Below are 23,632 nucleotides of genomic sequence, written 5' to 3'. Positions count from 1 at the left end.
ATCGAGCGGATGCGGTGCTGGGCGCGGTGCGCGTCTTGCCGCAGCAATGCTCGCAGCTGATGAGTAAGATGTCGCTGCGGAAGGCTTGATAGCAGTGTCAGTTGCCGACGTCGAATGACGCAAACATGTCCTGACCACATGCGGACCCCGATACCTTTTACTAATAGTTTCGGTGATGTCCGAATCCACTGCGCGAGGATTCCGGTGCCTAGAAAACACGGTGAGATCTCGCCATCATTAATGCTAGATCTATCGACTCGTAAGAAAATAACTCAACAAGAAACGATATCTGAGACTTTGTTCTGCACACTTTTGACACCCATCCCATCCCTTCCTCGGGAATAGTGAGTCTTGACCGCCGCCTAGCCGTGATGTCCTCCGCGACGCCCGAACGACCCAGATGTTTACCCAATGACGGCACATTCCGAAGCTTTGATGCCGACTCTGAGATTCCAAGACACGCCTCCATCCTCGTCACTCGATTCCCACCTGCCATCTCTACATTCAACAAGGCTGAAGATTGTTTGGGCTTCTACAGTGGTCCCACATCTATTGCGTACTCGTTTTTCTTGCTCAAGGACGACTTACCACCTTCGATCGAAGGGAAATCACCTATAGAATGGGCGAAAGCGTACCTTGAGACTGCGAAAGAGTTGTTGGAAACTTCCTTTGATCCAAAACATCAACTCCGAAATGTAGGCACGTCTTTCTGCGGTATCACATGCGAGACACTTTGTCGAGCATTGACAGAAGCCGTGGTGTACGATGATGCAGCCTTATTGGAACCATTGTTCCAGTATGCTCCCGAGATCAACGAGACGACCCCCAGTACACTTGACGAATGGGTCCTTGGACGAGCTGGATACCTATACAATCTTCGAGCTGCTGCTCATTACTTCCCTTCGATATCCAGTAAGACCCAACCTATCATCAAGAAGGTTGTGGAATCCATGTTGGAACACGCGCCAGATTCAAAAGAGCCTTGGAAATTTGCTGGAGATTATTACCTTGGAACAGCTCACGGCTGGATCGGGAATTTGACGGCGATTCTCTTATCGGATCCTTCGCCAGAACGCGCAAAGCAACTCAGACCGTACTTTGTCGATATCCTCCGTCAACAACTTCCGAATGGGAATTGGAGAGGGTTCGCCGATATCCACGTCGTCAATCCTGAGAAACCAAAAGAGAATAGAGAAGTTTGGATCCAATTTGGACATGGGGGACCTGGGTTCGTCTGCTCCTTCCTGGCCATTCGACACCTGTACGAAGGGGATGAAGAGTTCCTCAGAATGGTGGATGAGGCGGTCAACAGGGCTCAAGATTGTATTTGGCAGCGGGCATATCTCACGAAAGAAAGTTCCATCCTTCATGGTGCAGCTGGAAATTCGCTCGCTCTATTAGACCAAAAACAGAAAGAAACGCTATTGGCTGTCTCAACGCAGGAGGAAGTCGACAAGGCGAATGAGGCTGGCACCCACGAGCCTAGTAACAGTAGCTCGGGTCTTCACCGAGGTCTGGCAGGAAGAATATGGGCAATGGTTCAGTACAAAAAGGGTCAGAGCGGCGTCTTTCCGACTTACAACGACCTATGAGATGCCGACGGGGGCGGAGAGGTTGAGCAATTAGAGTAGTAGTACATCGGGCATGTATAGGTCAGGGACGCATATGAGTTTTCAGAAGGAGCGATCCCCGACGGTGATGCATTTACAACGATGATGAGCTCTTTTGCTTATTTCGCCAAATCCAGAGTTGAAATACAAGTACAAGTACACAAATATGATGCGTATGGGGGCTCGGTCACCAGGCTACGTCTCGGATCGCGCGGTCGATCCAGCGACTACGATTCGTTGAAGCTTGCCCTTCGCCTACTCCTCCCGCGGACCGGCTGTCCATTCATCCTGACCCGTATGACCACTGCAACTCTTGCTTCGCTCAATTCGGCCTGAGCAACCCTGACGTACACGCGGATAGTCGTAATAGTCGTGAGATTTGGTTCTTGCACTTGTGATTAATTTCCGCTTGCTGTTTGGGCTAAAAGTGCCCGTGGTCCCGCAACAACCTCTCACCCATCTGGACGGTTTATCAGCACAGCTTCTTTCTGGATGAGCATGGCGACGTACCGGACTGACACCACGCTTCTTGGTAGCGTCCGACATCCTTCGACCTCGACCAGAAGGAGGCCCACTGATGGTCTTTGCCCTTTGTATATCCGCACCGGCTGCGATGGGAGCTCGAGACAAGGTCGGATCGGCAACGGTCGCATGAGTCGTGACGGCGGGAGGAGACAGAGGTCCAGGGGTGATGAAAGGGGGCTTGAGTCATTGATCAGCCTACTCCAAGGACGGACTCGTTTTCAAACTCACTCTCATGCCGCTCGAGAAGCTCATCCGCTTGAGCACACCTTGACCCTTTGCCGCCTTGTCGGCTAAGACGCCATTAGGAGGTGACATGGCCATGCCGTTACTCGGTTGAGCCGTCGTGCTCATTGTCGATCCCGGTCCGTTAGGACTGAGCATTGCCGAGATGCCAGATTGTCTAGGCATAGACACGCTCAAAGCCCTTCGATTCTTATTCCAAGCTCTAGACTTCAAGTCATTCCAATCTCCAAATTCAAAGGAATCATGGCTCTCGTGATCCTGCTGTTGTTGTTCCATCGCTGAGACTTGTTCCAAAGGCTGACTGGCTCTCCGAGGAGTCATTTCGTCTCGTCCAGATCCAAGACTCTCAGGCACAGAAGGCGACTTGCTAAATGATGAAGCCCATTTGAAGAAACCGCCCGAAGCGGGAGCCGTCGTGGACAATGCACCTAGTCCCGCGATGGGTGGCGGAGAAAGACCAGAAGGAGGATAGAATGGCGTTTGAGGCGAAATGGATAGGCTTGACGAAGGGGTATGCGAAGGTGCTGGAATCGCCATGTTGGTAGGTGAGGTCTTTGGATCACTTCCAATGGGTATAGGGGCGGTCATACTGCTGCAGGTGCAGGATACGGTGTGGACGATAGCTATAATAGATAAGTGGGTATAGATTGTGAACGAGTTGGCCGTGGAGCGTTCAAGAAGCCACGCAGCTCAGGTTGACGTGTTCAAAATAGGCGACCCCGCAGGCCTGGAGATGGGTCCAGATCTCCTCTGAGTGGAGCAGTGTCAAGACTAGTGAACGCGAGCGATGGAGCGCAGAATCAGCTTGGTATGATTTGGATGCTAGTGAATGTGGATGTGTGAGCTGTAGAGTAGACGAGATGTCGCGATGAAAGGAATGAGTTGAGCGAGTGAAGAAGGGAGGATGAGAGAGAGAATGAGCACAGGGAGGGGGTGGAGAGACATCCCCCCTTCGGCCGGGGGATGTGAATATCCGGAACCAATCTTACTAGCACTAATCAAGATGAACCACGTGGAGTTACGTAAAAATATTTGGGGTCTCCGCAGTCAAACCCCGAGGGGGGGTTAATAAGATCGGCAAGAAGCCATAGCGAATGTGGCGTGGCGGCTGACTGCGACATGCTACAAAAATCTCATACACCTGCCAGTGCTCTTCTCCATCCCTCGCCCTCGTTCATCAGTACTCGACCTACTTCTCCAATCTCCAGCCCTAGAGCGACTTTCCTGTCGTCCAAAATCTTATACGCGTCGAAAGCCCAAGTCAGGGCATGAGAAGCGACCAGAGATGTAAAGATGAGACCTAGTTCAGAAGGGGATAACAGGTCATTGCTTTCCATTAATGAGCGAGTGAGAGCATCGTGATCGCTGCGAATCTTGAGACCAGGGGACGTCAGATCCAAACGGATGTGCCATGGATTTTGGCTCACCGATCGCCATGGAATCTCAGGCACACCTTCCCGCCTGACGCATCTGACCACTGCCGCCATCATCATCTTTTGTTGCTCGCTACATTGCTTGATGAACATGGCAACGGGAGACGACGACATGAGATTGAGGACGGACATCATCTCCTTGGCAGTAACTGGATGAGGTGGGGATTTGTCGGCTTTTGGCTCAATGGCCACTTCCACAGCGCGCCTAAGTTGAGGATGAGCTTGGACTCTGCGAGTCTATTGACAATACTCACCGACAAGCGTCCAACACCCGCCTGGCGTCACCATTCGTACCTGCCATCTTGGTCGCTGCGAGAGCAATGGCGTCAGGTTGCAGAACCTTGTGTTCCTCTTCTGATCTCGGATGGGGAATCAAACGAGATTGCACGATTTCAATGAGTGATGTTCGGTCATATGGCTGGAACAGCAGAGTTTGTAATCCTGAATGTAGAATGTGAGCGCCCCAGCGATTTTCAAAGCGTCATTAATCTACCAACCCAGTCTCGATTTGATCTTCGCCGCGAGATGCTGCGGCAGGTCCATACGGTTGGCAACCGCCATGACGAATAATTGAGAATCCCTCATCGCTGGCCAATTGAAGAAGTTGTACACGACATCTTGCTTCGCAGTCAACAGTTGATCCAGCTCATCCATGAGCACGACGCTTCGATGGGCTCAGCTCGAGAGAGTCCGTAGATGATCTCGGGTCGACTCACAATGTGTGACCCCTTGGACCTCTGACGCCTGATGTTTTCCGCCCGAAATGAGCTTCAAGACCTCTCAAAGCTGTCTTTGGGCTCGTCCCCTTGGCTCCTGAGATAGCTTCCCACAGGACCGAGTACGCGTGCTGAGGTGAAGGGACCTTGAGTCCGTTGATCTCGACGTAAGAGAAAGGCGGGAGCTCCTGTAAAGGGGGAAATATCACGAGTCAGACCATGATTTTGAATCGACGCGAACGGCAAAACTCACGCCATCCTCAGCCTTTCGCTTGAGTTCTTTGACTACTGCATGTACAGTCGCCGTCTTGCCTGTACCAGGTACACCAGCGATATCTGCCAGTGGTCAGCAAGATCACTCTCTGAAAACCCTTTCGTGACGACTTACACAAGCATCCGCCTCCTCCGCTTTCAACCCCTTCTTCCACCTTTGACAAGACATCTACAAACTCCTCCTCGCGGCATGGTAACGACTCAGGCGTAGCGCCAACGTGGAGTAATCTCAGCGCACGCTCGTAAGGATTGACAGGGAGATCTTCGGCAGAAGGCACCGATGCAGGTAATCGAGACGTTGAAGATTTCGGATGAGGCAGACGCCGTTTCGACGCAGCAGGTGCTCTGATCCGTTTTGTAGTCCCGGAACCAACCTTTGTCCTTCCGCTTGATGATTTCCGTTTCTTTCCGCCTCTGGTCTTGTCTCCTCCCTTTGTATCGTCCCCTTCGTCCCTCTCGTCTTCCGAGGCTGATGCCCCTCCCTCTGGTGCTTCAGATCCGCTATCATCGTCAGAGGTAACCGAAGGAGCCCGCCGAGGTGGAGAGGGTGATGGTGTGGGATCCTTGATTCCCATCACTTGCCATCCTTGACCATTCCGTCCAGCTTCTTTCCACGCATCTATGTCGATCCTGAAGACCTGGCGTGGACAAGAGCATCAGCTTCTGCGGGCGGGTTAATGCTCCGCGGTGACAGACTGACTCGACCACCTTTCGCTCCCTTGTCGAACGCCTTGGCACACCAATAAACGCCTTGACGGACATACGTCCACCCTTTTACGACTGAATCTTCTGGTGCGAATTTCTTAGTATAGACTTCGGGCGTATGTATAGGGACGGTTTTGACCAGGAGGGTGAGAGGTATAGGTGTGGTGACGGCCCGGGTCGCGGAAGCAGCGAGGAAGACCTCGTTCTGGATAAAAGAGAGTTAGCTCAAGTGCTCGCGGATCACGGAGCAAGGCGTCCATCAAGGTCATTCGTGATACAGCCCGCCCTCTTGGGGAGGTTGAGATGATCCATACAACTCACCTCTTCCACCTTGAGATCCTTCATGATGCCTGGCAGATCCTTTCGTCGAAAACACCAATGTATCTCTGCCATCTTTCGCATTCCAAGTCCTTCCCCCTCACCCTCGCCGCTCCCTTCCTCATCGTCTGCCTCCTCGTCTTCATCGTCATCGTCGTCGTCGTCGTCGTCATCACTCCCTTCATCCTTAGGTATCGGTTCTTCCCATAATCTTGTCAAAACGGCTACACCATCACCTCCTTCTACAGAGACCATGACTCCATCTCCCACCCTGAACTTTACCACTTCCTCCTTCTTTTTCTTCCCTGTCGGTTTTTGGATCCGCGTGAACGAAGTATAGTACGTCCGTAGACCGTGTTCATCGTCTGCATCAGACACAATGGGTTGACTCGAAGGTCCAGCCTCGGTACTGGGACGTTGGACGGGCGCAGAAGTCCAATTGAAAATCAGATCATCCCTTGACGCAAGCCCATTCTCAGTGGAGGACGGCGTGAGAGGACTGAACACCGTTCCACGGGTAGACCGGCGAGGTGTGATTGGCATTGCGGTCTGGAGATTCTGGCCTGGCCCAAATGACTACCTCACTGGACACCTTCTCAGATGCCGGCCAAGACGCAGGGAACAGATGCTAGTCATAATCTGCTTGCATTTCATTTCAATTGTCTCAATTTCCGAACCACGCGACGCGCCTTATTAGACGATGGATGGCATTTCATTCATCTTTGATACATTTTTATCATTTTTGAGAATCTCTTGAACCGACAGTTCTGGGGTGCGAGCGCTATGGTGAGAGGGAGAGAGACGAGATGGCGCTTGAGGCTTGGAGAAAGAGTTATTTCTACTACTTTACGAGCAGACATTGCTAGTCGAGCGCTATCGTGGCACATAAGGAGAGGGTAAAGAGAGTGTGATGTGGGATCAAGTGTTTATACGTTGAAACTACCAGAGTGTACGTGCCTGATTGCTGTCGAATGATTCATGATGAAAGCGAGGTGCGGATCGAGAGAGTAGTCGGAAAATCCATCGTGAGACAGGAGACTAGAGAAGATGTCGAGGAGGCAAGGTATGACCGGGACGGAAGAGAAAGCAGAATGTCCTTGTCGCTGCGGAGCGCTCTACAGGAACTGTCCGATCCGTCAGCGATTGCGCAACTCGTGGCTCATCCAGCCAGCACTCACGTAATCAGGAGGTCGACGAGACACCAGTGGTTCCCCAGCCCGAGGAGCAGGGTCGAATTGAAGGCTGTTTCGTGGGTCAATTGTGATATGGTGGAAGGTGATCTCCGAGGCAACTCACAAAGTATATTTTAGAGCATCGTCAACTTCCAGGATGGCAGCTTGATTACCACATCGGTAACAGTAGTTGGGTGCCGAGAAGATGGTAACGACGTTGCGCTCTTGTGACCATCTGGGGATTTGTGAGCTAAAGCCTCAAGATAATCTAGAGGAGCTTACGAAAATCCCTCCATGACGAGTTGATGAGCACGGGCCACCAATGTCAGACCATTGTTGTGGTCTATCAAATCGTCAGACCTGAGGCGAAAACGAAAGAACGGCATTGCTCACTGAAAGCCTCTGATATATCCTGTCCAAACGTGTATCCGGCTCCTCTTGGACTGATTCCCCAACCACATCTGTCATCCGGATCAGACCATAGCAGATCGCACATGGGTCCTTCGTGCGGGACTTCCTGAATACGATCGATGGATCGGATATGGTCGAGTGTGTCGATGGAGGGAGAGAGACCGCCGTGTAGACAGAAGATCTGCAAGAGTCGTCAGATCCACATCCAGAAAAATATCACGGTCCAAACTGACCTGGTTGTCGATTAAGGCGGTCAGAGGAAGATAATCAAAGACGTCTGTGAAGAACTTCCAAACGTTGGCATTTCCATACTTTCTCAAACACTCGTCGTAAAACCCGTAGACCTGGGTGATCTGCCGGGACTCGTGATTGCCCCGGAGGATCGTCACTCGGTCCCGATATCGGACCTTGAGGGCCACGAGTAGAGTCACCGTTTCAACAGAATAGTATCCTCTATCGACGTAATCTCCCATGAAGAGGTAGTTGGTGTCTGGAGAGTTTCCGCCTATGCGAAAGAGTTCGGAAAGATCGTGCTGAGCGGGAAAGCTTGGTCAGCTGCATCACCAGGCTGGACTGCAAGCTCACGAATTGTCCGTGTATATCTCCACAGACAGTGACGGGGCAGCGAACGGGTTGGACGTTGGATTCTTCCATCAAAATCTCTCGGGCCTGTGTAAAGGAGGACAAGAGTCAGTCAGGTGTTCATTCAGTGACTGTTTTTGCAGGCAGGATAAAGGAAGGGAGGTTGAGAGGGCTTTTCGAGCTCGACTACCGCACTCCTCGTGGGACCACACTGCTATCCCATTATGACAGGCATGGTAGTGCGTGAGATATTGGTCCTGCTCTCGTCCATTCCTGTATCAAGCATCCAGTCTCGTTGATCACTAATGGTCTGTGACGCCCTGTCGTCCACCGTATATCTGACAAACCCGATGCACGCTGCCTACTCACCTTGTCACACAGCTTCTTCACCTCCGGCTCGCCTAGCGGCTTACACTGCATAAGCTGAGCGACCCATCCGTCGACTTCGTCGGCCATGGTGAACAGTCAATGAGGAGGGGAGAGAGGGGGCGGGGGCGGGCAAAAGTAGGAATGTGTTTCTCTTTGGCTGTCTTCGAAAAGGTGTGTCGAATGACTTGAACCCCACTCGACTGCTATTGCACTAGTCCAAGTGAAAGAGCACCTCTTGGATGAGTCGTTGTCCACCTTGAATCCTGCGCGACACGACTATGTGGTGACTAGCTCCCAGAAAGATCAAAGAGCAATGAGGTTGGGTCGGTGCAAAACCGATGTCAACTCCTCCGTCAGTCGTCACACGCGCGCCCCCGATAAACGCTTACACTGCCACATGGGAGTTAATGCCGCGAATGACCGAGACTGTGGCAGTGCCATTGGCAGGACATACATGCATTGTACAACAGGTGAGAGAGGTTCTGCAACGACACGCTATGATGTCGTCTTCCATGCCTTGTAGATCTTGTCATCGTTGGGACCGATGAATCTAGAGAGGATCAGATCAGCATGATACAAGAAACCTTACACTCACTCTCTGACTAATCGATTAAAACTGTTGTCGTTCTCTCTCAGAGATTGTGGGGAGAGTGCCTCTAAATACTTCATCGCTAAACTCTCCCAAGCATGGTACCTGCTCGCCAAGTCAGCACTGCGCTGACTTTGACGCGTATGAGCAGAGCTCACGCATACTGTCCTCCTGCCTTGAAGCGGTGCCCGTCCAACTCGTGAGTTTTTTTGATCTCGTCCCCGTGCCACATTGGCCAAAAGAAAGCTCTGTTGGATAAGACTTGAATTTCGTCAGGGTATCGTCTGGCAATGTGCTGAAGCGGTGTTAGCAAGGCATCAGCTCTCCGTTGCTCACCCAGGGAATATTGACAGAGTGATCGTCCCATTCACCATCACTGAATGTTTCATAAGAAGCCAACCAGCGATCAACGAATGAGGAATGTGGAGCAGAGACGATGACTGCATTCTGCACCGATCGAGTCAGCCTTTAGCATTGCCCAGGTCTAACTCTAAGACCTACACAGAGTCCCTGGGGCTCCAAGTCCGTGGCGTAAGAATGAGGTGAGGCTTGCATACCCAACGTGGTGGGAAAGTACATCAAATCGTCAAAGGGCTTGACACTAGGGGTGAAGAAGATTAGTCTCAGAGCAATTCATGTCCTATCGCGCCGTCCAACTCACACAAACATGTCAATGTCTAAGTATATCCCACCTGAATACTTCATCGCGAGCAGACGCAAAACGTCCGCTTTGTGCGCAAAGTGGGACAGTTTTCGACCCAAATATGAATCCGGAACTTGAGTCTTGATCAAGGTCAGATGAGGAACAATCTCATCCCACCACGGACCGGTAGGAACGTTCTGATGATGACTGGGTGTGGAAATCAGCGACAAATATGGCTGGTGAATCTCAAGGAGAGGCTCTCCATTATCGGTGCGCTCGCTAGAACTTACAAAAAGATCATCTCCGGACGCAGATTGATTATGGCACTCCGTATGGCCAAATACGCATAATATGGCAATTCTTCCACCTTCTCGCCCTCCTTCACAGGTTTCAATCCATAGACATAATGCAAAGCATTAGGTACAACCATTCCACTGACTTTCGGCTGTACAGGTTCAGGAAGGTAAGATGGACGTTCAGGCAGCGGAGGCGCAGGCAAGAATTGAGATTTATCGATGCGAAAGGCGGACGAAGTGAAGCCATCTTGTTGCTGTTGATGTGTAATTTGTCGATGAGAGGAAGAAAGCGTGCCTACACCTATGCCCAGGAGGAATGTCAAGATCAATGTCGGCCAGAGTGGTAAGGAGAGGTAATTCTTCCTGGAGAATGGGACCTGCTATCGAGAGTCAGGCAAGTCAACTCAGGGGACACAAAGTGAAAACTGACGATGATCTTGTTGCCTCTGCCCCATGTCGGAAGCATGGTGTGGGAAGCGAGCTTACAGGTTGGAGAGATCCTTGCTGTGTCATAACATGTCTGGCGTTGAGTAGCCTCCTTCTTATCAGTATCTGACGGGACACTTATGACAATCGGGCAAATGTCAATTGTACACAAGAGGGCGAGTAGAAATCCACCGGCCGGTGATGTCGGCTTTGAAAACGTCCAGTAATTCCGAGTTCCGTAGGAACCCCATTGAGGAAGAGCGGCTAGATGGTCGCTCGTTCACGCTGTTAATCACGGACTGCAGCCTAACCAGGTGCCCCTGCAGCCTCTCTGTGCGGTTGACATTGGCTACACCTCGTGCGTTCATTACTTCTCCAACAGTGACATGATGGAAACAAATCCTACAAAAGCATGCCGCATTCCCGCGGCCAAAAGCTCTAATGCAATGACCCAATCTACTCTTCACTGACCCAACGCTCGGCGACTTCTCCAATATAAGGTAGCCAATACCTTGACAGTCCCTCCTGTGCATCTTTCCATGCTCTGAACGAAGTCCAAAGGGTAATACCGACGGACCCGATAATCAGGAGGATTTGAAGGAACGCAGGTAAGGAGATGACGAGATGGAAGAAGAGGATAAGAGCGAGAAGTGGTGTAGTGAGAAGAGCAGATTGATAAGCTGAATATCAGGTCAGAAATGATACGTGCTTTCGAGGAAGACAAGCCTCACCGTGAAATCTAACATAGTCATTTTGAGTTTCCAGTATCAGGAGCACCAGAGCTGGAAAAGATCAGTCACGGTTCCAGTCATCCACGCGCTGAATCGACTCACCCGTGATGGGTCCACCGAGGTATGCAGCAGCAGCCATGAGATCCACACGCCATCCGAATCTACTCTCCCATGCGTTCACCCGCTCAGACTCGCCGTTGGCATAACTAGAGTTGCCAGTACCCATACCTGAGCCAGATCCCGAGGCAAAGGCAGATGATTCCGGGTCGTTGGAGTAAGAGGCAGGTACAGAGGAGGGGTCAGAGATGTTGCCTCCAGATTGATATGTGTTATACGATGAAGCGTCACTGTGAATGGCAAGGCAGGGTCAGTGCTCTGTCGCGCATATACCGGCTCCATGTGGACCGGCTCTATAGTCAAATTCTATAATACTCACCGAGTGAACCATGGTCGCTTCGCTTTACCCTTTCCTCGACCACCCAAAAGCGACTTGGAAGCGTCGGGCGGGTCAGTAAATGGGACGTCCGGAGGTGGTTGATCTGAGGGACATGCCGTGTCAGTGATGGTGCTACCCACTTATTGACGAGGTGAAATAATTTCATGGTGGACTTCGTCCGCCGTCTGTAGATGACTATAGATGCCCACTCACAAGGTGCAAAGCTCATCGCTGAGACTCAAGCTGGAGAAAGGAGTGCGGGACCGGGAGTGGCTGCGTGCAAGGGCACTGTAAGCCTAGAGCTGGTTTTTACTGCGGGGCGCCCGGGAGTGAAGCCGATGAAGAAGGTCGTCGGATTCGCGCCTGAGGTAGTCTGTACGACAGACCTAGCCGTGTCAATGCTCCTCAGTCCTGAAACAATCTACACTTGCAACAACAAATCAAAGACGATGGCAAGTCCAAGTCCGGAAACGGGATGAGCGGGGGCGGCGGTGGCTGCGGAATCAAAAACAGTCCTCTTTTATCCGATCCTCCCGTTAAATGTTGGAGGGGTTTTGGTCAACGTCATACGAAGCAAAGCTCGAATTGCGAACCCATTTCATCTGTCATTGCTGGACTCAATTCCTCACTGCAGCGGGAGCAGCGTCCGAGGCTACCTCATTGAATCACGGCCATCACATACTTCGCATCAAGCACCACACCAAGAGCCGGTATCGAATCAGCCTAGAAGGAGATATCATCTCCTGCTCGGACTCAGCGTTGACGTGTACATCGAGGTCCATATAACTCTCTCCACAAGATGGATGCCGCACTCCTCAAGCAGATCCAAGGTGAATAACATGAGCCATCTTCCAGCTATGTGACTGTCGCGTGTGAGCCCTGCTGATCAGCTTGCAGCGGGGAAGGGCTTGAAGAAGACTCAGACGAACGATCGTAGCGGACCGTCTGTGGCGGGTTCCGTTGGCGGTAGCGGGGGAGGAGGAGGAGGAGGTGGTGGTGGTGGTGGAGGAGGAGGTGCAAGACCGCCTCCTGCACCTTCGTCTGGTCCCCCTCCCGATAACCCAGCTGCCCAATTAGCTGGATTGTTCGCGGGCGGTATGCCCCAGTTGAAGAAGACAGGTGGTGGGGGAAGTTCAGGTGGATGACAGCGGTCGAACCTCGAAATCGATTTTACTGACCATTTATTAGCGGCGTCAAGTCTTGCGAAAGCGCCTCCAGTTCCCAGTCCCAGTAGAGCTCCTCCCAGACCAGCTGGATCTGCTCCGCCTGCACCTCCAGCTCCGCCTCCACCGCCTCCTCCTTCAGGAGGCTCCAGAGGTTCTTCAGCAGCACCACCTCCCCCTCCTCCTCCTCCTCCGCCAGCACCGCCTGCCGGTGGAACGCCTAGACGTGGACCTCCTGCTCCTCCTGCACCACCGACAATACACCGGAAGCCTCCTCCCGTTGCGCCTCCTCCACCGCCAGGAAGAGGGTGAGTCTTTTCAGATGTATCATTCTGATCTATCTTCTAGTGCACCGGCTCCGCCGCCTCCACCGCCCCCACCTCCGCCAGGATCTTCGACTCCATCTCGAGCCCCTCCAGCCCCTCCTCGGGCTCCTCCAGCGCCCCCGAGTCGAGGCGCTCCTGCTCCACCAGGCCGTCCAGCTCCTCCCTCTCCAGCCCCGCCTCGATCAACGCCGCCCGCCCCGCCTTTACCCGGGCGATCTTCTGCCGCCACACCAGGCGTGAGCATTCGATATTCTCGATATAAGCAGCCCGGCTGACTTGTATCCTCAGCGCAGCGTTCCTCCACCGCCACCTCCACCTTCTCATGCTCCTGTAAGTCTCCTTGAATGGCAATGTGGTCTCGCATCTGACCTCCTGTCTAGCGAGCTCCACCTCCGCCGCCTCGGCCAACTGGACCGCCTGCGCTGCCTGCGCGAACCCCATCTCATTCTAATGCTTCCCCGGCACTTCCCAGCCGAACGCTGCCACCGGCCTTCCCGAGGTCAAGCTCAAATGCCAGTGATCTAGCTCCACCCCCGCCTCCTAGGCCATCAGCTGCAGCTCCTCCAGCCCCCCCTGCGCCACCTGCACCTCCTGCACCTCCTCCTCCGTCAAGCGGACCTCGGCGTTTACCTCCGCCTTCGGCCAGGATCCCTCCTCCTCCTCGACCTGCGACACCTGAATATGAAGAAGACGAGGACGACGACGCACCGCCTCCACTGCCCACTGGTACAAGTCCGGCAGCTCGATCAAGAGCTGCGAGCGGAGCCGGTATGCCTCCCCCTCCACCCCCGCTACCGCCCGCCCTAAACGGAGCTGCTCGTGCGCCACCAGCACCTCCTCCACTGGGACCAAGACCGAGCTCTGGGTACATTCCCACTGCTCCTCCTCCTGTCACGGGCGCTTCGCCTGCTAGAAGTTCCTTGGCACCGCCCATATCGAGTATGAATGGAGGATATGAGAGCGAGGAGGAGGAGGTACCGGAGCCACCTGCGGTCGTTGGATCATGGACTTTCCCGATGAAAGGCATGTTCCCACCGCCTAGACCATGGACTGGAGGTTTTAAGTGAGTCAATGGAGGTTCTCATCTGCTAATGTCACCGATCATAGATCCTACGCTAGTGGCAAATTGACGGGGGGAGGCACGGGTTTCAAGATGTAATCAAAGGTTGTCGGTATTAGCTTAGCTTAGAAAATCTTACCGTCCAGAGACAAGACTGAGAGAAGAATAGGTCTAGTGGCATGCAAGTGCGAGAAGTGGTCGGTTCTGCGCAACATGACAATTCACGAAGACTCGGTAGTTTGAAGGTGCTGCTGAGATACAGAAAACAAAAAGGGGCACGAGAATTACATTCCATTTCACCGAAGAAAAGCTATGATAGGATATGACGGACGACACACTGACAGCTATGTGGAGTAGACGCGTGTCGTTACAGCTTCTAATACAGCTGCAATGGCTCGTCGTCTTATAGCTGCTCCTAGCAACGCCATCTGACTGAGCAATGTCTGGTCCTTGCCGGGATGTGCAACAACGATCACCATAAATTACCGAGTCTTACGGAATTTGAGTTCCGGCGCTCTCTAATATAGTTGAGCCAAGAATCATCTTGACTTTCTGCATTGCATTGCCTGAACTCTGCAATAGTCCCCAGAAGCGATGAAGCTGGCTCCACATGAGATTGCAGCACGAGTCGACTGCATGATGCTCGGATCATATAAAGTGATTGACACCGCTCAGTGATTTTCCGAACGAACGATGGCGTGATGGGTTGTTGAGACCTGGGAATTCCAGATCAGATGACGATGGCAACAGTCGAAATATTTCAACGAGGCATACCGGACCATCAGCTTCATCTGTGATACTTGCAGCAGCGTAGACTCTAACGGACTATAGAGAGACGATTTTGGAGCAGTATCGAAGAATGGCGACCAACATCACATTCCATCAGGGTAAGCGCTTTCCAACCGTTGCTCCGAGCAACGGGACCCGCTGAAGTCCCCTCCCTGCTTAGGCGCCGTGACGGAGGATGAACGAGCCGAACTTTTGGGTCAACGAGGAGCCACTATTTGGTTCACAGGTCTATCAGCGAGTGGAAAAGTGAGCATTAGAGCAACCCCAAGCTGCTGGCCTTGCATATCACACACCGTCCCTGTAATTAGATGTGCTTACGGTCTGGTTTCTCCAAGTCCACCATTGCTAGCGCACTCGAACAACATTTACTACACCGTAAACTCCATGCGTACAGATTGGACGGTGACAATATACGATTTGGTCTGAACAAGGTGAGGTCAGGGCAGATGATCGCTCTGCAACTCTGCCCCCTTGTCCACCAGATCTTCAAATCTCCGCGTTATTTTATTGTCTCGCTGACGCTTTCGACCTTTTCCCCCCTGGCCCCCCTTGTAGGATTTGGGATTTGACCAAGCTTCTCGTATAGAGAACATTCGAAGGATTGGCGAAGTTTCTCTCTTGTTCTCCCTCTCATCATCTATCACCTTGACCGCTTTCATATCGCCATATCAATCCGACAGAGACCTCGCCAGAAAATTACACGAGGAGCATAAACCCGCATCTGTACCATTCATCGAGGTGTATGTCGACGCTCCGTTGAATGTCGTCGAGGAGAGAGATCCAAAAGGTTTATACAAAAAGGCGAGGGCAGGAGAGATCAAAGGTCAGTACGAAACCCGTTCGGTGGTTGTAGTACAAGCCCTCAAGCTGACCCGACGCCCGCCTCATCCTTAGACTTCACAGGTATCTCGGCACCATATGAAGCCCCCAGTCATCCTGAAATCCACATCAGAACGGATCAAGTCGATGTCGCTGGCGCCGTTGCCCAAGTCGTCGCTTATCTCGAGGAGAAGGATCTGATTCAAAAAGCCGCTTGAAAGCGACACCGAGCACTAGATCGTAAACAAGAGTCATCCACCCTCATATGCACAACATTGTCCCCAGTCCCACGGCTAGTCTATCAGATGATGCGTATGTAAGCCCGAAAATGCTCTACTTATGTGCCAACCCCATGCTGTATGCCCATCTTCACCGTTCATCCTTTGAGCCCCTCATCTCTGACCTGCCCACATGACCTCATGATCTCCCCTATCCGATGCTGATCTCCTCGCTCTAATCCTCCGATCTGAATAACCATATCCAAACATTTTGCCATATGATCAAGACACCCGTCTTCGTCGACCTGTTCTTCGAGGAACAGCTCGCGGTCCCCTTCATCCATCTGCGTTTCCAAGACTTGCCGGTCCTCTCGCCGCCCATGCAAGTCAGTCAAATGAGCAGAAGTTTCGCGCAGGAGATGATTGAGAAGGGTCGGCGGTAGGGGAGTGGCAATGACGTGTAAAGAGTCGGTGAATGACTTGTAGCTGCACCCACAGGTCAGCAGGCGTCACCATGCCAGCACTTACAGTAATGCCAAATAACCAAAATCAACCTCTTTTGACATGGCGTTGATGACAGTCTTGAAGACATGCTCGAGGTGATAAGGCTGCTCTTGCCATGAACGGGCATCCTTGGCAACTTGTAGGAGAGCTGGGACGAGGCTACGGGATTTAGCCTCAGCAAGGCCCCCTGCTTGGACTCACAATGCCGCCGCCTCTCTCACATCTTCCGAGAACCCAAATGACAATGCTTCCAGTGTCGTTGCCATACAAGATGACAACCAAGGCTCGAAATGACCTCGCATGGTATGTGCGTAGACCGTCAGGTTGTCAAAGGCTAGAATCTTCTCATCGAGTTCAGAGTGATGCGTCGAGCTCAGCATCGCATCGTCACCATCATCCTCCGACATGAGGGACAATTCTGCGTGGGTGAGCTGTGATCCGGGACCGAACGGTCTACGCACTCTGTTCTCGATTTACAGGTTTGTACTGAGCAGCCTTGAGTAGAGGCGGGATGACATGCGGCAAGAAAGGAGCAAAGTCCTTGCCCAGGGCACGAGCGAGATTGGCCCAGCCTGATGGGTGAGCAAGTGTCATTGAAAATATTCTCACCTTCCATCAGATAACCGGATCTAGGATCATCCGGCTCCTTGCAATCATTCTGGATGCTGATCATGATTTCAGCGAGACGGACAGCGTCTGCAGCGAACACCTGAAGGGTGTCAGTCTTTGGCAGATATCGCGCTTATACACGCACTGTCTTCCCAGCGGCGAGCCCTACAATGCATAAGTATCGCCACATTCAGTCCGGTGTCAACATACCAATCGAAGACGCGCATTCCACCGCCTTGGCTTGGGTTTTGCGCAGGTTGTCCCCGAGATCCGCGGAGAGAAGATCAAGCAGGATGTCCATCACACCGCCTGCGTAAGGCTCAGCTCTCGTGCTCATGAGAGGAGGACTACACCCACGATACCAGTTCGCGAAAGCCTCCTTTGTAATGGACGAGATAATGGCTATAAGGGTATAAGCTTGGCAAGACATAGCTGCTGCCCACCTATGGTTTTCAAGATCTGCTCTCCGACATAAGGTGGCCCTATATTGAGATTCGGTAACAGAACACCCATGATTCGATCGAGGTGAGGAACAAACACCTCGAGATCAGCCTGGTCGATGAAATTGCAGAGACAGGCGGCGGCATGCGTCTGAACTCTGCGTCGGAGTTAGTTGTCTGTCAAGAAAGACTCCTGCGGACCTATGCATTGGATCTTTGAGTAATTCGAGACAGATGTCCAGGACGGCTTTAGGATAAGCAGCTTGAACGAGGCCCTGCAATTCGATCAGCTCGTGACAAGAGACCGAACGTACCTCGAGATCACTGCACAGCTGACCGAGACATTGGAGGAAACCGTACCTCACGCGAGGATGCGAGTCCTTAGCAAGGGGTGAGATCAAGCTGGAACGATTAGCGCAGATTTGGCGGCCGAACCCCACCTCAAGACATCAGGGAGCCGTGGCCGGATTTCCTGCGAGATGATCAGCCGTGTTGACAGATACCTGACGGGATAGAACAGAACAGAACACACCTCTATACAGCCCTCGGCCACACTTGCGATCGTCACACAAGCTGTGTAGCGACAACGCCAGTCGCCATGTCTGACCAAAGGCTGGACTTGATCTGAGACGGCTGGAAGAAGACATGTGCCATCTTCGGCCATCAGCAAGGTCGGCTTTCCCCGTACCGACCTATTGTCTCTGCCAGGCGGTCCAGACACTCCTCAGGATAAGCAGGGTAGGATTCGTCCTCCTCGTCAAGCTATACAGCATCTTGATCAGTGAACTAACCCCTTTCGGTCGATCTGTGTACCCACATCAGTCTCCTCTAACCAATCCAAGCAATCCTCTCCTTGATCACTCAACCCAACGACCAATCTCGCCATTAATAATCCGACCATCTCTCTTGCTGCGCGTCCATTCTCCCAGGCTAATACTTGGGCTTTCCGGAACTCGCAGAGGGACAAGAGGATCTCCGTGGCAGGGTTGGCAATCTCCTCCCACTGATCGTAGGACATTTGCGCTGGTTGGCAGTGGAAGAATGGGTGATTGGGTAAGGCAGATGACGGAGGAGCCATAAGCGAAAGGAGGTATGGCAGAATAGTAGGGAAGGAAGGGATGAACAGATTAGGGTAGTGGCACGAGAGGTCCACGAGAGGAAGCAGCGCGTGGGATAGCAGCTCGGTGGGCAGTTTGGGAAGAGCCTGAGAGGTACTATTTCAGCAGCTACTCATCTCCCACCGGTCTCTATCACCCACTTCGAAGGCTTGACCAACCAATGTCGACCCTATAATCTCCCTTTCTTTACCCGTCACTGCCTCTTTGAGCAAACTGCACATAGCTTTGAGAGCTTCGACGCGTACGTCTACACTTGAATCATTCAATCCTCCAACAAGCAGACCTCCGACCTGTTCAATGGGCAAAGGGTCGGAAACGGAGTCGACCAGTAAAGTGGGAGTGGAATGTAGCAGTTGAAAAGGGGTGAATCGATGAAATGGATGAGGGGAAGTGGTAAGCTCTAGAATGACTGGCGGGATAGTCATACAGGGTCCTAAGCATACCCATGTGTTAGTCTTCTCTGATCTTGAGTAAAGCTGGGACCCGTACTCACGCTGTCGGAGAGAGCTCTCTGCTGCCCATTTGCCAGTACAGTTTCCCAAGCCTTTACGCATCCTAACGTTCATTTCGTCTCGAAGACCCGCACATAAGACATTCTCAATCCTCGTTTTGGTTCTCTCTGCAATGGTATCGAAGGGTGAGCAGACATTCTGATGATGGTCGTTCAGGAATAAACCAGGAAGGTTGGTGAATGCCATACGGCAGAGAAGGATACAGCTGAGCAGGCGCTCCTACGGATCGGACGAAGCGTCAGCAAGGGTAAGCTCCTATGGGTCCAAAGGATACCGGTGCAGAAGAAGAGAGAGAGAGCTTTCCACACAGCTGGACCTCAGAACATCATACTCACGTCCAATTGGAAGCCTCCGACTCCCAAGGAACCAATCTGGGCCAGGACAAGTAGGACATCTCCGGGCCCCTCGACAGTCAGACGACGCAGGTGAGTCTCTGCCCTGTTATCGATGTCAGCTATCGGAATCTTTAGAAGCATCCCGCAACTGACTCTTGCCGTGGCTGATCCTCTACGCCCATAAGGGCCAAGAGGACTTGTCCAATATCGCCCAGGAGATGTTCCGTAGACATGCTGGAGAGAGTTCGCGCTCGCAACAAAGCAAGAAGGACTTTGCAGGGAAGATTACACCAGAGATCTTCGCACACTCTGACGAATCAAGTCTCCGTTCTATTCTCTACCATACGTCGACCCTCCACCTCATTCAAAGAAAGAAAGTAAACGATCAGCTAGGCGTTTGCATATCGACTTCCCCGTGGAAAGCGAGGCTATCCCGGATCCGAAGATTCCAAAGAATCGCCGAGTATGCCGAAGTACAGTACAGCTATCGCACAAGACTGTCTCTGTGACTCGACTGAGAGCCAGAGGCGATTGCATGCAGGAGGAAATAGGCAACACGACGGTAGACACACGGAACGAAAGTATATGCTCAGAAGAATGATTGGAGTACAACTACAAAGCAACTACGGACAAACAGGAAGAAGTAGGCTCAGATCTATCCTGAACACATAAGACAAGCCTCCTTGTTGTCGATACTACATTGCAGGGCAGCTTCCGCTCGCTCCTCGGCACGTCTCTTGGCCTCTTCATATGAGATTTCCTCCTCTTCTGAAGGTCCAGGCGATGATTCGAGTGTCATGCGGGCCTCTCTGGCTGTAGAAGCAGCCGTCACGGACTCGGGGACAGGTGTGGCATCAGCCTTCGTGGCGATGGAGATTTGGCGCATGGGTGCAACGACATTCTCGACGGATGGCAAAGATGTGGCTGCTTTGCTTGCGGAAGCGTTGGCTTTGGCCTCTGCGGAAAATGTGAGCAACGAATTGTTTTCGGGGCGTTGTTCACTCACCTTTGAGAGTCTTCGCGTCGATAGTGAACTGGATAGCCTGGGCTGAGGGTCGTGTACGCAGGTAGTAACTGCCCGTTTTGAGACCACGCTTCCATCCGTAAAAGTGCATCGAAGTGAGCTGGGCAAAGGAAGGGTTGGACAAGTGAATATTAAGAGATTGACCTGGCATTGTCAGCGACAGTAGAGAATGTCGCACTCACTTTGATCGATGAAAGCTCCACGGTCAGCGGCCAGATCGATGATCGCCTTTTGGGACAATTCCCAGACAGTTTTGTAGATCGCCTTGAGCTCGGCAGGGATGTTGGGAATGTGTTGGATAGATCCACCGGCAGCAATAATCAAGTTCTTCATGTCATCGTCCCACAGGCCAAGGTTGATGAGATCACGCAACAGCCAAGGGCAGACGACCTGGAAGTCTCCAGACAACACTCGCCGAGCGTACAGCATGGATGTGTATGGCTCAAAGCTGAAAGACTGTTAGCGCCATGACAAGAGGTACACCTTCTCACCATTCATTCCATCCGAGGATCTGCGATGTCGAGGCGGTAGGCATAGGCGCGACGAGGAGCGAGTTTCGAACTCCGTGTTGGGCAATCTGAGCTCGCAGGTCGGTCCAGTCCCAGAGATCAGAGGGCACACGGCCCCACATGTCAAATTGTAGTTTGCCCTCAGAGATGGGTGATCCCTCGTAAGATTCATATTTCCCGTGGACCTGAGCCAGCTCGCACGAAGCCTCCAACGCGGCATGGTAGATTGTCTCGAAGATCTGAATGTTGAGCTCTCGAGCGGCAGGCGAATCGAAAGGCATTCTCAAGGCCATGAAAGCATCGGCGAGACCTTGAACACCCAGACCGATGGGTCTGTGACGGAAATTAGAGTTCTGAGCCTCCTTGACGGGGTAGTAGTTGCGGTTGATAACCTGATCGAGATTCTTTGTTACAACTTTGGTGATCTCGTGCAGTTTCTTGAAGTCGTACACCCGTCTCTCCATGTCAACAAAGGCGGGAAGAGCGAGCGAGGCCAAGTTGCAGACGGCGACCTCGTCAGGAGCAGAGTATTCAATGATTTCGGTACACAAGTTGGAAGACTTGATGGTTCCCAGGTGCTTTTGGTTGGACTTGGCATTTGCAGCATCCTTGTAAAGCATGTAGGGAGTACCGGTCTCGGTCTGGGCCTCAAGGATGGCGAACCAGAGTTTCTGAGCCTTGATGGTCTTTCGGCCCTTGCCGGCCTTTTCGTAGCCTTCATAGAGTGCTTCAAATTCGGCTCCATGGACATCGGCGAGACCAGGGCATTCGGCAGGACACATGAGGGTCCAGTCACCGTCGGCTTCGACTCGCTTCATGAACAGGTCGGGTATCCAGAGGGCGTAGAAAAGATCACGGGCTCGGACCTCTTCCTTACCGTGATTCTTTCGCAAGTCGAGGAAGTCAAAGACATCGGCGTGCCAGGGCTCTAGATAGATGGCAAAGGCACCAGGACGCTTGTTTCCACCCTGGTCGACGTAACGAGCGGTGGCGTCAAAGGCTCGGAGCATAGGTACGATACCGTTCGAGTATCCGTTGGTACCGGCAATGTAGGAGCCCTTGGCTCGAATGTTGTGAATGTGAAGTCCGATACCTCCGGCAGTCTTGGAGATCTGAGCGCAGGTCTTCAAAGTCTCGTAGATGCCGTCAATGGAGTCGTCTCGCATGGCGACAAGGAAGCAGGAGGACATTTGAGGGTGAGGAGTTCCGGCGTTGAACAGCTGACAATTGGGTTAGACTAGGGACTTGACTCGGCCTGACAACACTTACTGTGGGCGAGGCGTGGGTAAAATATCGCTCCGACATGAGGTTGTATGTTTCAATGGCACGATCGACATCGGCACCGTGAATTCCGACGGCCACACGCATGATCATGTGTTGAGGTCGTTCAACAATCTTTCCATTGATTCGGAGCAAGTAGGATCGTTCAAGAGTCTTGAACCCAAAGTAATTGTAGGCGAAATCACGGTCGTAGATAATGACCGAGTCGAGACGCTCCTTGTTGGCCATGACGACTTTATAGACTTCGTCAGCGATCATTGGCGCGTGTTTTCCGGTCTTGGGGTTGACCCATTCGTACAAGTCGTGGACGACGGCGGAAAAGGATTTCTTGGTCTCCTTGTGAAGGTTGGAGATGGCGATTCGGGCGGCGAGGATGGCATAATCTGGGTGCTTGGTGGTGAGATAGGCAGCTGTCTCAGCAGCGAGGTTCTAGAGCGTAATGTCAGCCATAGGGTACAGTTCAGGTGGGCTTAGCTCACATCGAGCTCCACAGTTGTCTAAATTCCCGTTAGCAGATACTCAATCAACCTTTTGGGGAACTCACACATCCACTGTGAATACCAGCAACGACCTTCATAGTGATCTCGGCGGGCTCTATGAAGCTGGCGAGGGGATCAGCTTAAGGTGGTCGGCGCGGTGGATTTCCAAGAAACCACTTACGAAGAGTCGAGGCCGAACGAGAGCTTGTTGATCTGTGCCGTCGTCAGCTGCGTTTCCGATCGCAGAGAATGTATCGAGCTCACCCTAGCAGTGATCTACCAGCGAAGAACGATCATCGTCAGTAAGTCAGTCTGTGGTAACGCGACCATCGGGGTCATTGGCTCACTTTATCGAACGCGACTGGAGAGGAAGCGGTGGATCAGCATGATTCATCTGGTTGAGCGCAAGCAATCACTCACTAGGCTCTTTGCGCCCATCACGCTTGTACACGAACATCACCATGATGCGAGAAGTGGGATGGGAGGAAGGTCGTCAAAAAGAAGAAATGAGTGTGTGAGGGTCAGTCAAGTCGCGTCCACGGTCCAGAATCCTGTAAGTGGAGGCAAACGGTTTCCGTCAGTAACAGCTGGTCGCCACGGGGGGATTGCGGTGCTCACTATATCGTTTCTAGTGAAAATAACACTACCACTCTCGTCAATCGTCAAGATGTGTCGAGGATGCCTGGTGCGAATCAAATGTGTCAAGTGGTTGAAACGAAGGATAGGAAAGAAGATGATGAACAACTGACTGGGGCTTTGCTTATAAAGAAATTTTGAATGAGACGCGTCCAAAAGTCCAATCAACCAAACGGAATCAAAAAAAAAACACAAACCTTTTGTCATGTTGGAGGAGATCAAAAACGAAAGGATTTACGCGACGACGCGACGCGTTCGTCTGAGAGGCGCGCGACGACAGAAGATCACAAAGACACGTCAGATAGTAGGACTTGATGAGAGAGTGTGTGGAG

General features: G+C 52.3%; 11 protein-coding genes across 11 annotated transcripts; 3 read left to right on the top strand and 8 right to left on the bottom strand.

Annotated features, from left to right (window-relative positions):
- The first annotated feature begins 248 nt into the window (after positions 1–248).
- On the top strand, positions 249–1,677 carry BD324DRAFT_621140 (hypothetical protein). Its single transcript, XM_022015361.1, has one exon. The coding sequence runs from the start codon at positions 372–374 to the stop codon at positions 1,590–1,592; it is 1,221 nt and encodes a 406-aa protein (XP_021872431.1). The 5' UTR covers positions 249–371; the 3' UTR covers positions 1,593–1,677.
- A 354-nt stretch (positions 1,678–2,031) lies between these two features.
- Positions 2,032–2,966, bottom strand: BD324DRAFT_649873 (hypothetical protein; the record flags this gene model as incomplete). Its single annotated transcript, XM_022018056.1, has 3 exons — positions 2,032–2,070; positions 2,121–2,312; positions 2,364–2,966. 3 exons carry the CDS (start codon positions 2,964–2,966, stop codon positions 2,032–2,034), a joined length of 834 nt encoding a protein of 277 aa, XP_021872430.1.
- A 158-nt stretch (positions 2,967–3,124) lies between these two features.
- BD324DRAFT_671275 (P-loop containing nucleoside triphosphate hydrolase protein) lies at positions 3,125–6,366 on the bottom strand (the record flags this gene model as incomplete). Its single annotated transcript, XM_022018936.1, has 9 exons — positions 3,125–3,751; positions 3,806–4,016; positions 4,066–4,252; positions 4,309–4,475; positions 4,528–4,715; positions 4,781–4,863; positions 4,916–5,438; positions 5,501–5,710; positions 5,827–6,366. The coding sequence occupies 9 exons, from the start codon at positions 6,364–6,366 to the stop codon at positions 3,512–3,514; spliced, it is 2,349 nt and encodes a 782-aa protein (XP_021872429.1). The 3' UTR covers positions 3,125–3,511.
- A 159-nt stretch (positions 6,367–6,525) lies between these two features.
- BD324DRAFT_621136 (putative Serine/threonine protein phosphatase 2A catalytic subunit) lies at positions 6,526–8,698 on the bottom strand. The gene is made up of 8 exons (XM_022015360.1): positions 8,358–8,698; positions 7,992–8,075; positions 7,640–7,939; positions 7,389–7,587; positions 7,278–7,338; positions 7,120–7,230; positions 7,002–7,065; positions 6,526–6,947 (listed from the first exon to the last, which is right to left on the bottom strand). The coding sequence occupies exons 1-8, from the start codon at positions 8,442–8,444 to the stop codon at positions 6,939–6,941; spliced, it is 915 nt and encodes a 304-aa protein (XP_021872428.1). The 5' UTR covers positions 8,445–8,698; the 3' UTR covers positions 6,526–6,938.
- Positions 8,699–8,989: 291 nt separating this feature from the next.
- BD324DRAFT_362583 (hypothetical protein) lies at positions 8,990–9,568 on the bottom strand. Its single transcript, XM_022012584.1, has 3 exons — positions 9,283–9,568; positions 9,105–9,241; positions 8,990–9,051 (listed from the first exon to the last, which is right to left on the bottom strand). The coding sequence occupies exons 1-3, from the start codon at positions 9,390–9,392 to the stop codon at positions 9,029–9,031; spliced, it is 270 nt and encodes an 89-aa protein (XP_021872427.1). The 5' UTR covers positions 9,393–9,568; the 3' UTR covers positions 8,990–9,028.
- Positions 9,569–9,603: 35 nt separating this feature from the next.
- BD324DRAFT_641634 (hypothetical protein) lies at positions 9,604–11,181 on the bottom strand (the record flags this gene model as incomplete). The annotated part of the gene is made up of 5 exons (XM_022017433.1): positions 9,604–9,796; positions 9,880–10,248; positions 10,772–10,991; positions 11,043–11,093; positions 11,145–11,181. The coding sequence occupies 5 exons, from the start codon at positions 11,179–11,181 to the stop codon at positions 9,604–9,606; spliced, it is 870 nt and encodes a 289-aa protein (XP_021872426.1).
- Positions 11,182–12,064: 883 nt separating this feature from the next.
- Positions 12,065–14,294, top strand: BD324DRAFT_362323 (hypothetical protein). The gene is made up of 8 exons (XM_022012583.1): positions 12,065–12,308; positions 12,376–12,615; positions 12,667–12,721; positions 12,836–12,949; positions 12,990–13,203; positions 13,256–13,297; positions 13,348–14,030; positions 14,075–14,294. The coding sequence occupies exons 1-8, from the start codon at positions 12,278–12,280 to the stop codon at positions 14,124–14,126; spliced, it is 1,431 nt and encodes a 476-aa protein (XP_021872425.1). The 5' UTR covers positions 12,065–12,277; the 3' UTR covers positions 14,127–14,294.
- Positions 14,295–14,551: 257 nt separating this feature from the next.
- Positions 14,552–15,921, top strand: BD324DRAFT_621115 (putative adenylyl-sulfate kinase). Its single transcript, XM_022015359.1, has 5 exons — positions 14,552–14,914; positions 14,977–15,062; positions 15,152–15,247; positions 15,372–15,639; positions 15,711–15,921. Exons 1-5 carry the CDS (start codon positions 14,887–14,889, stop codon positions 15,851–15,853), a joined length of 621 nt encoding a protein of 206 aa, XP_021872424.1. The 5' UTR covers positions 14,552–14,886; the 3' UTR covers positions 15,854–15,921.
- Positions 15,922–19,888, bottom strand: BD324DRAFT_621111 (armadillo-type protein). The gene is made up of 19 exons (XM_022015358.1): positions 19,525–19,888; positions 19,372–19,474; positions 19,018–19,255; positions 18,665–18,957; positions 18,224–18,610; positions 18,099–18,168; positions 17,939–18,060; positions 17,847–17,878; positions 17,721–17,808; positions 17,608–17,681; positions 17,410–17,564; positions 17,324–17,368; positions 17,177–17,275; positions 17,112–17,131; positions 16,967–17,066; positions 16,819–16,929; positions 16,559–16,775; positions 16,382–16,516; positions 15,922–16,339 (listed from the first exon to the last, which is right to left on the bottom strand). The coding sequence occupies exons 1-19, from the start codon at positions 19,602–19,604 to the stop codon at positions 16,012–16,014; spliced, it is 2,697 nt and encodes an 898-aa protein (XP_021872423.1). The 5' UTR covers positions 19,605–19,888; the 3' UTR covers positions 15,922–16,011.
- A 138-nt stretch (positions 19,889–20,026) lies between these two features.
- BD324DRAFT_649865 (putative ribonucleoside-diphosphate reductase large chain) lies at positions 20,027–23,127 on the bottom strand (the record flags this gene model as incomplete). Its single annotated transcript, XM_022018055.1, has 11 exons — positions 20,027–20,328; positions 20,378–20,539; positions 20,578–20,843; positions 20,887–22,124; positions 22,174–22,614; positions 22,665–22,682; positions 22,730–22,787; positions 22,846–22,877; positions 22,929–22,940; positions 23,012–23,025; positions 23,085–23,127. 11 exons carry the CDS (start codon positions 23,125–23,127, stop codon positions 20,027–20,029), a joined length of 2,586 nt encoding a protein of 861 aa, XP_021872422.1.
- BD324DRAFT_361537 (hypothetical protein) lies at positions 22,935–23,583 on the bottom strand. The gene is made up of 3 exons (XM_022012581.1): positions 23,283–23,583; positions 23,085–23,232; positions 22,935–23,025 (listed from the first exon to the last, which is right to left on the bottom strand). Exons 1-2 carry the CDS (start codon positions 23,505–23,507, stop codon positions 23,158–23,160), a joined length of 300 nt encoding a protein of 99 aa, XP_021872421.1. The 5' UTR covers positions 23,508–23,583; the 3' UTR covers positions 22,935–23,025; positions 23,085–23,157.
- Between the last annotated feature and the right edge of the window lie 49 nt (positions 23,584–23,632).

This window comes from Kockovaella imperatae (genome assembly GCF_002102565.1).
Source record: "Kockovaella imperatae strain NRRL Y-17943 chromosome Unknown BD324scaffold_4, whole genome shotgun sequence".
In the NCBI taxonomy this organism is placed as follows: domain Eukaryota; kingdom Fungi; phylum Basidiomycota; class Tremellomycetes; order Tremellales; family Cuniculitremaceae; genus Kockovaella; species Kockovaella imperatae.
The sequence above is the reverse complement of the archived record's forward strand: the minus strand, read 5'-3'. Positions and strand labels throughout refer to the sequence as shown.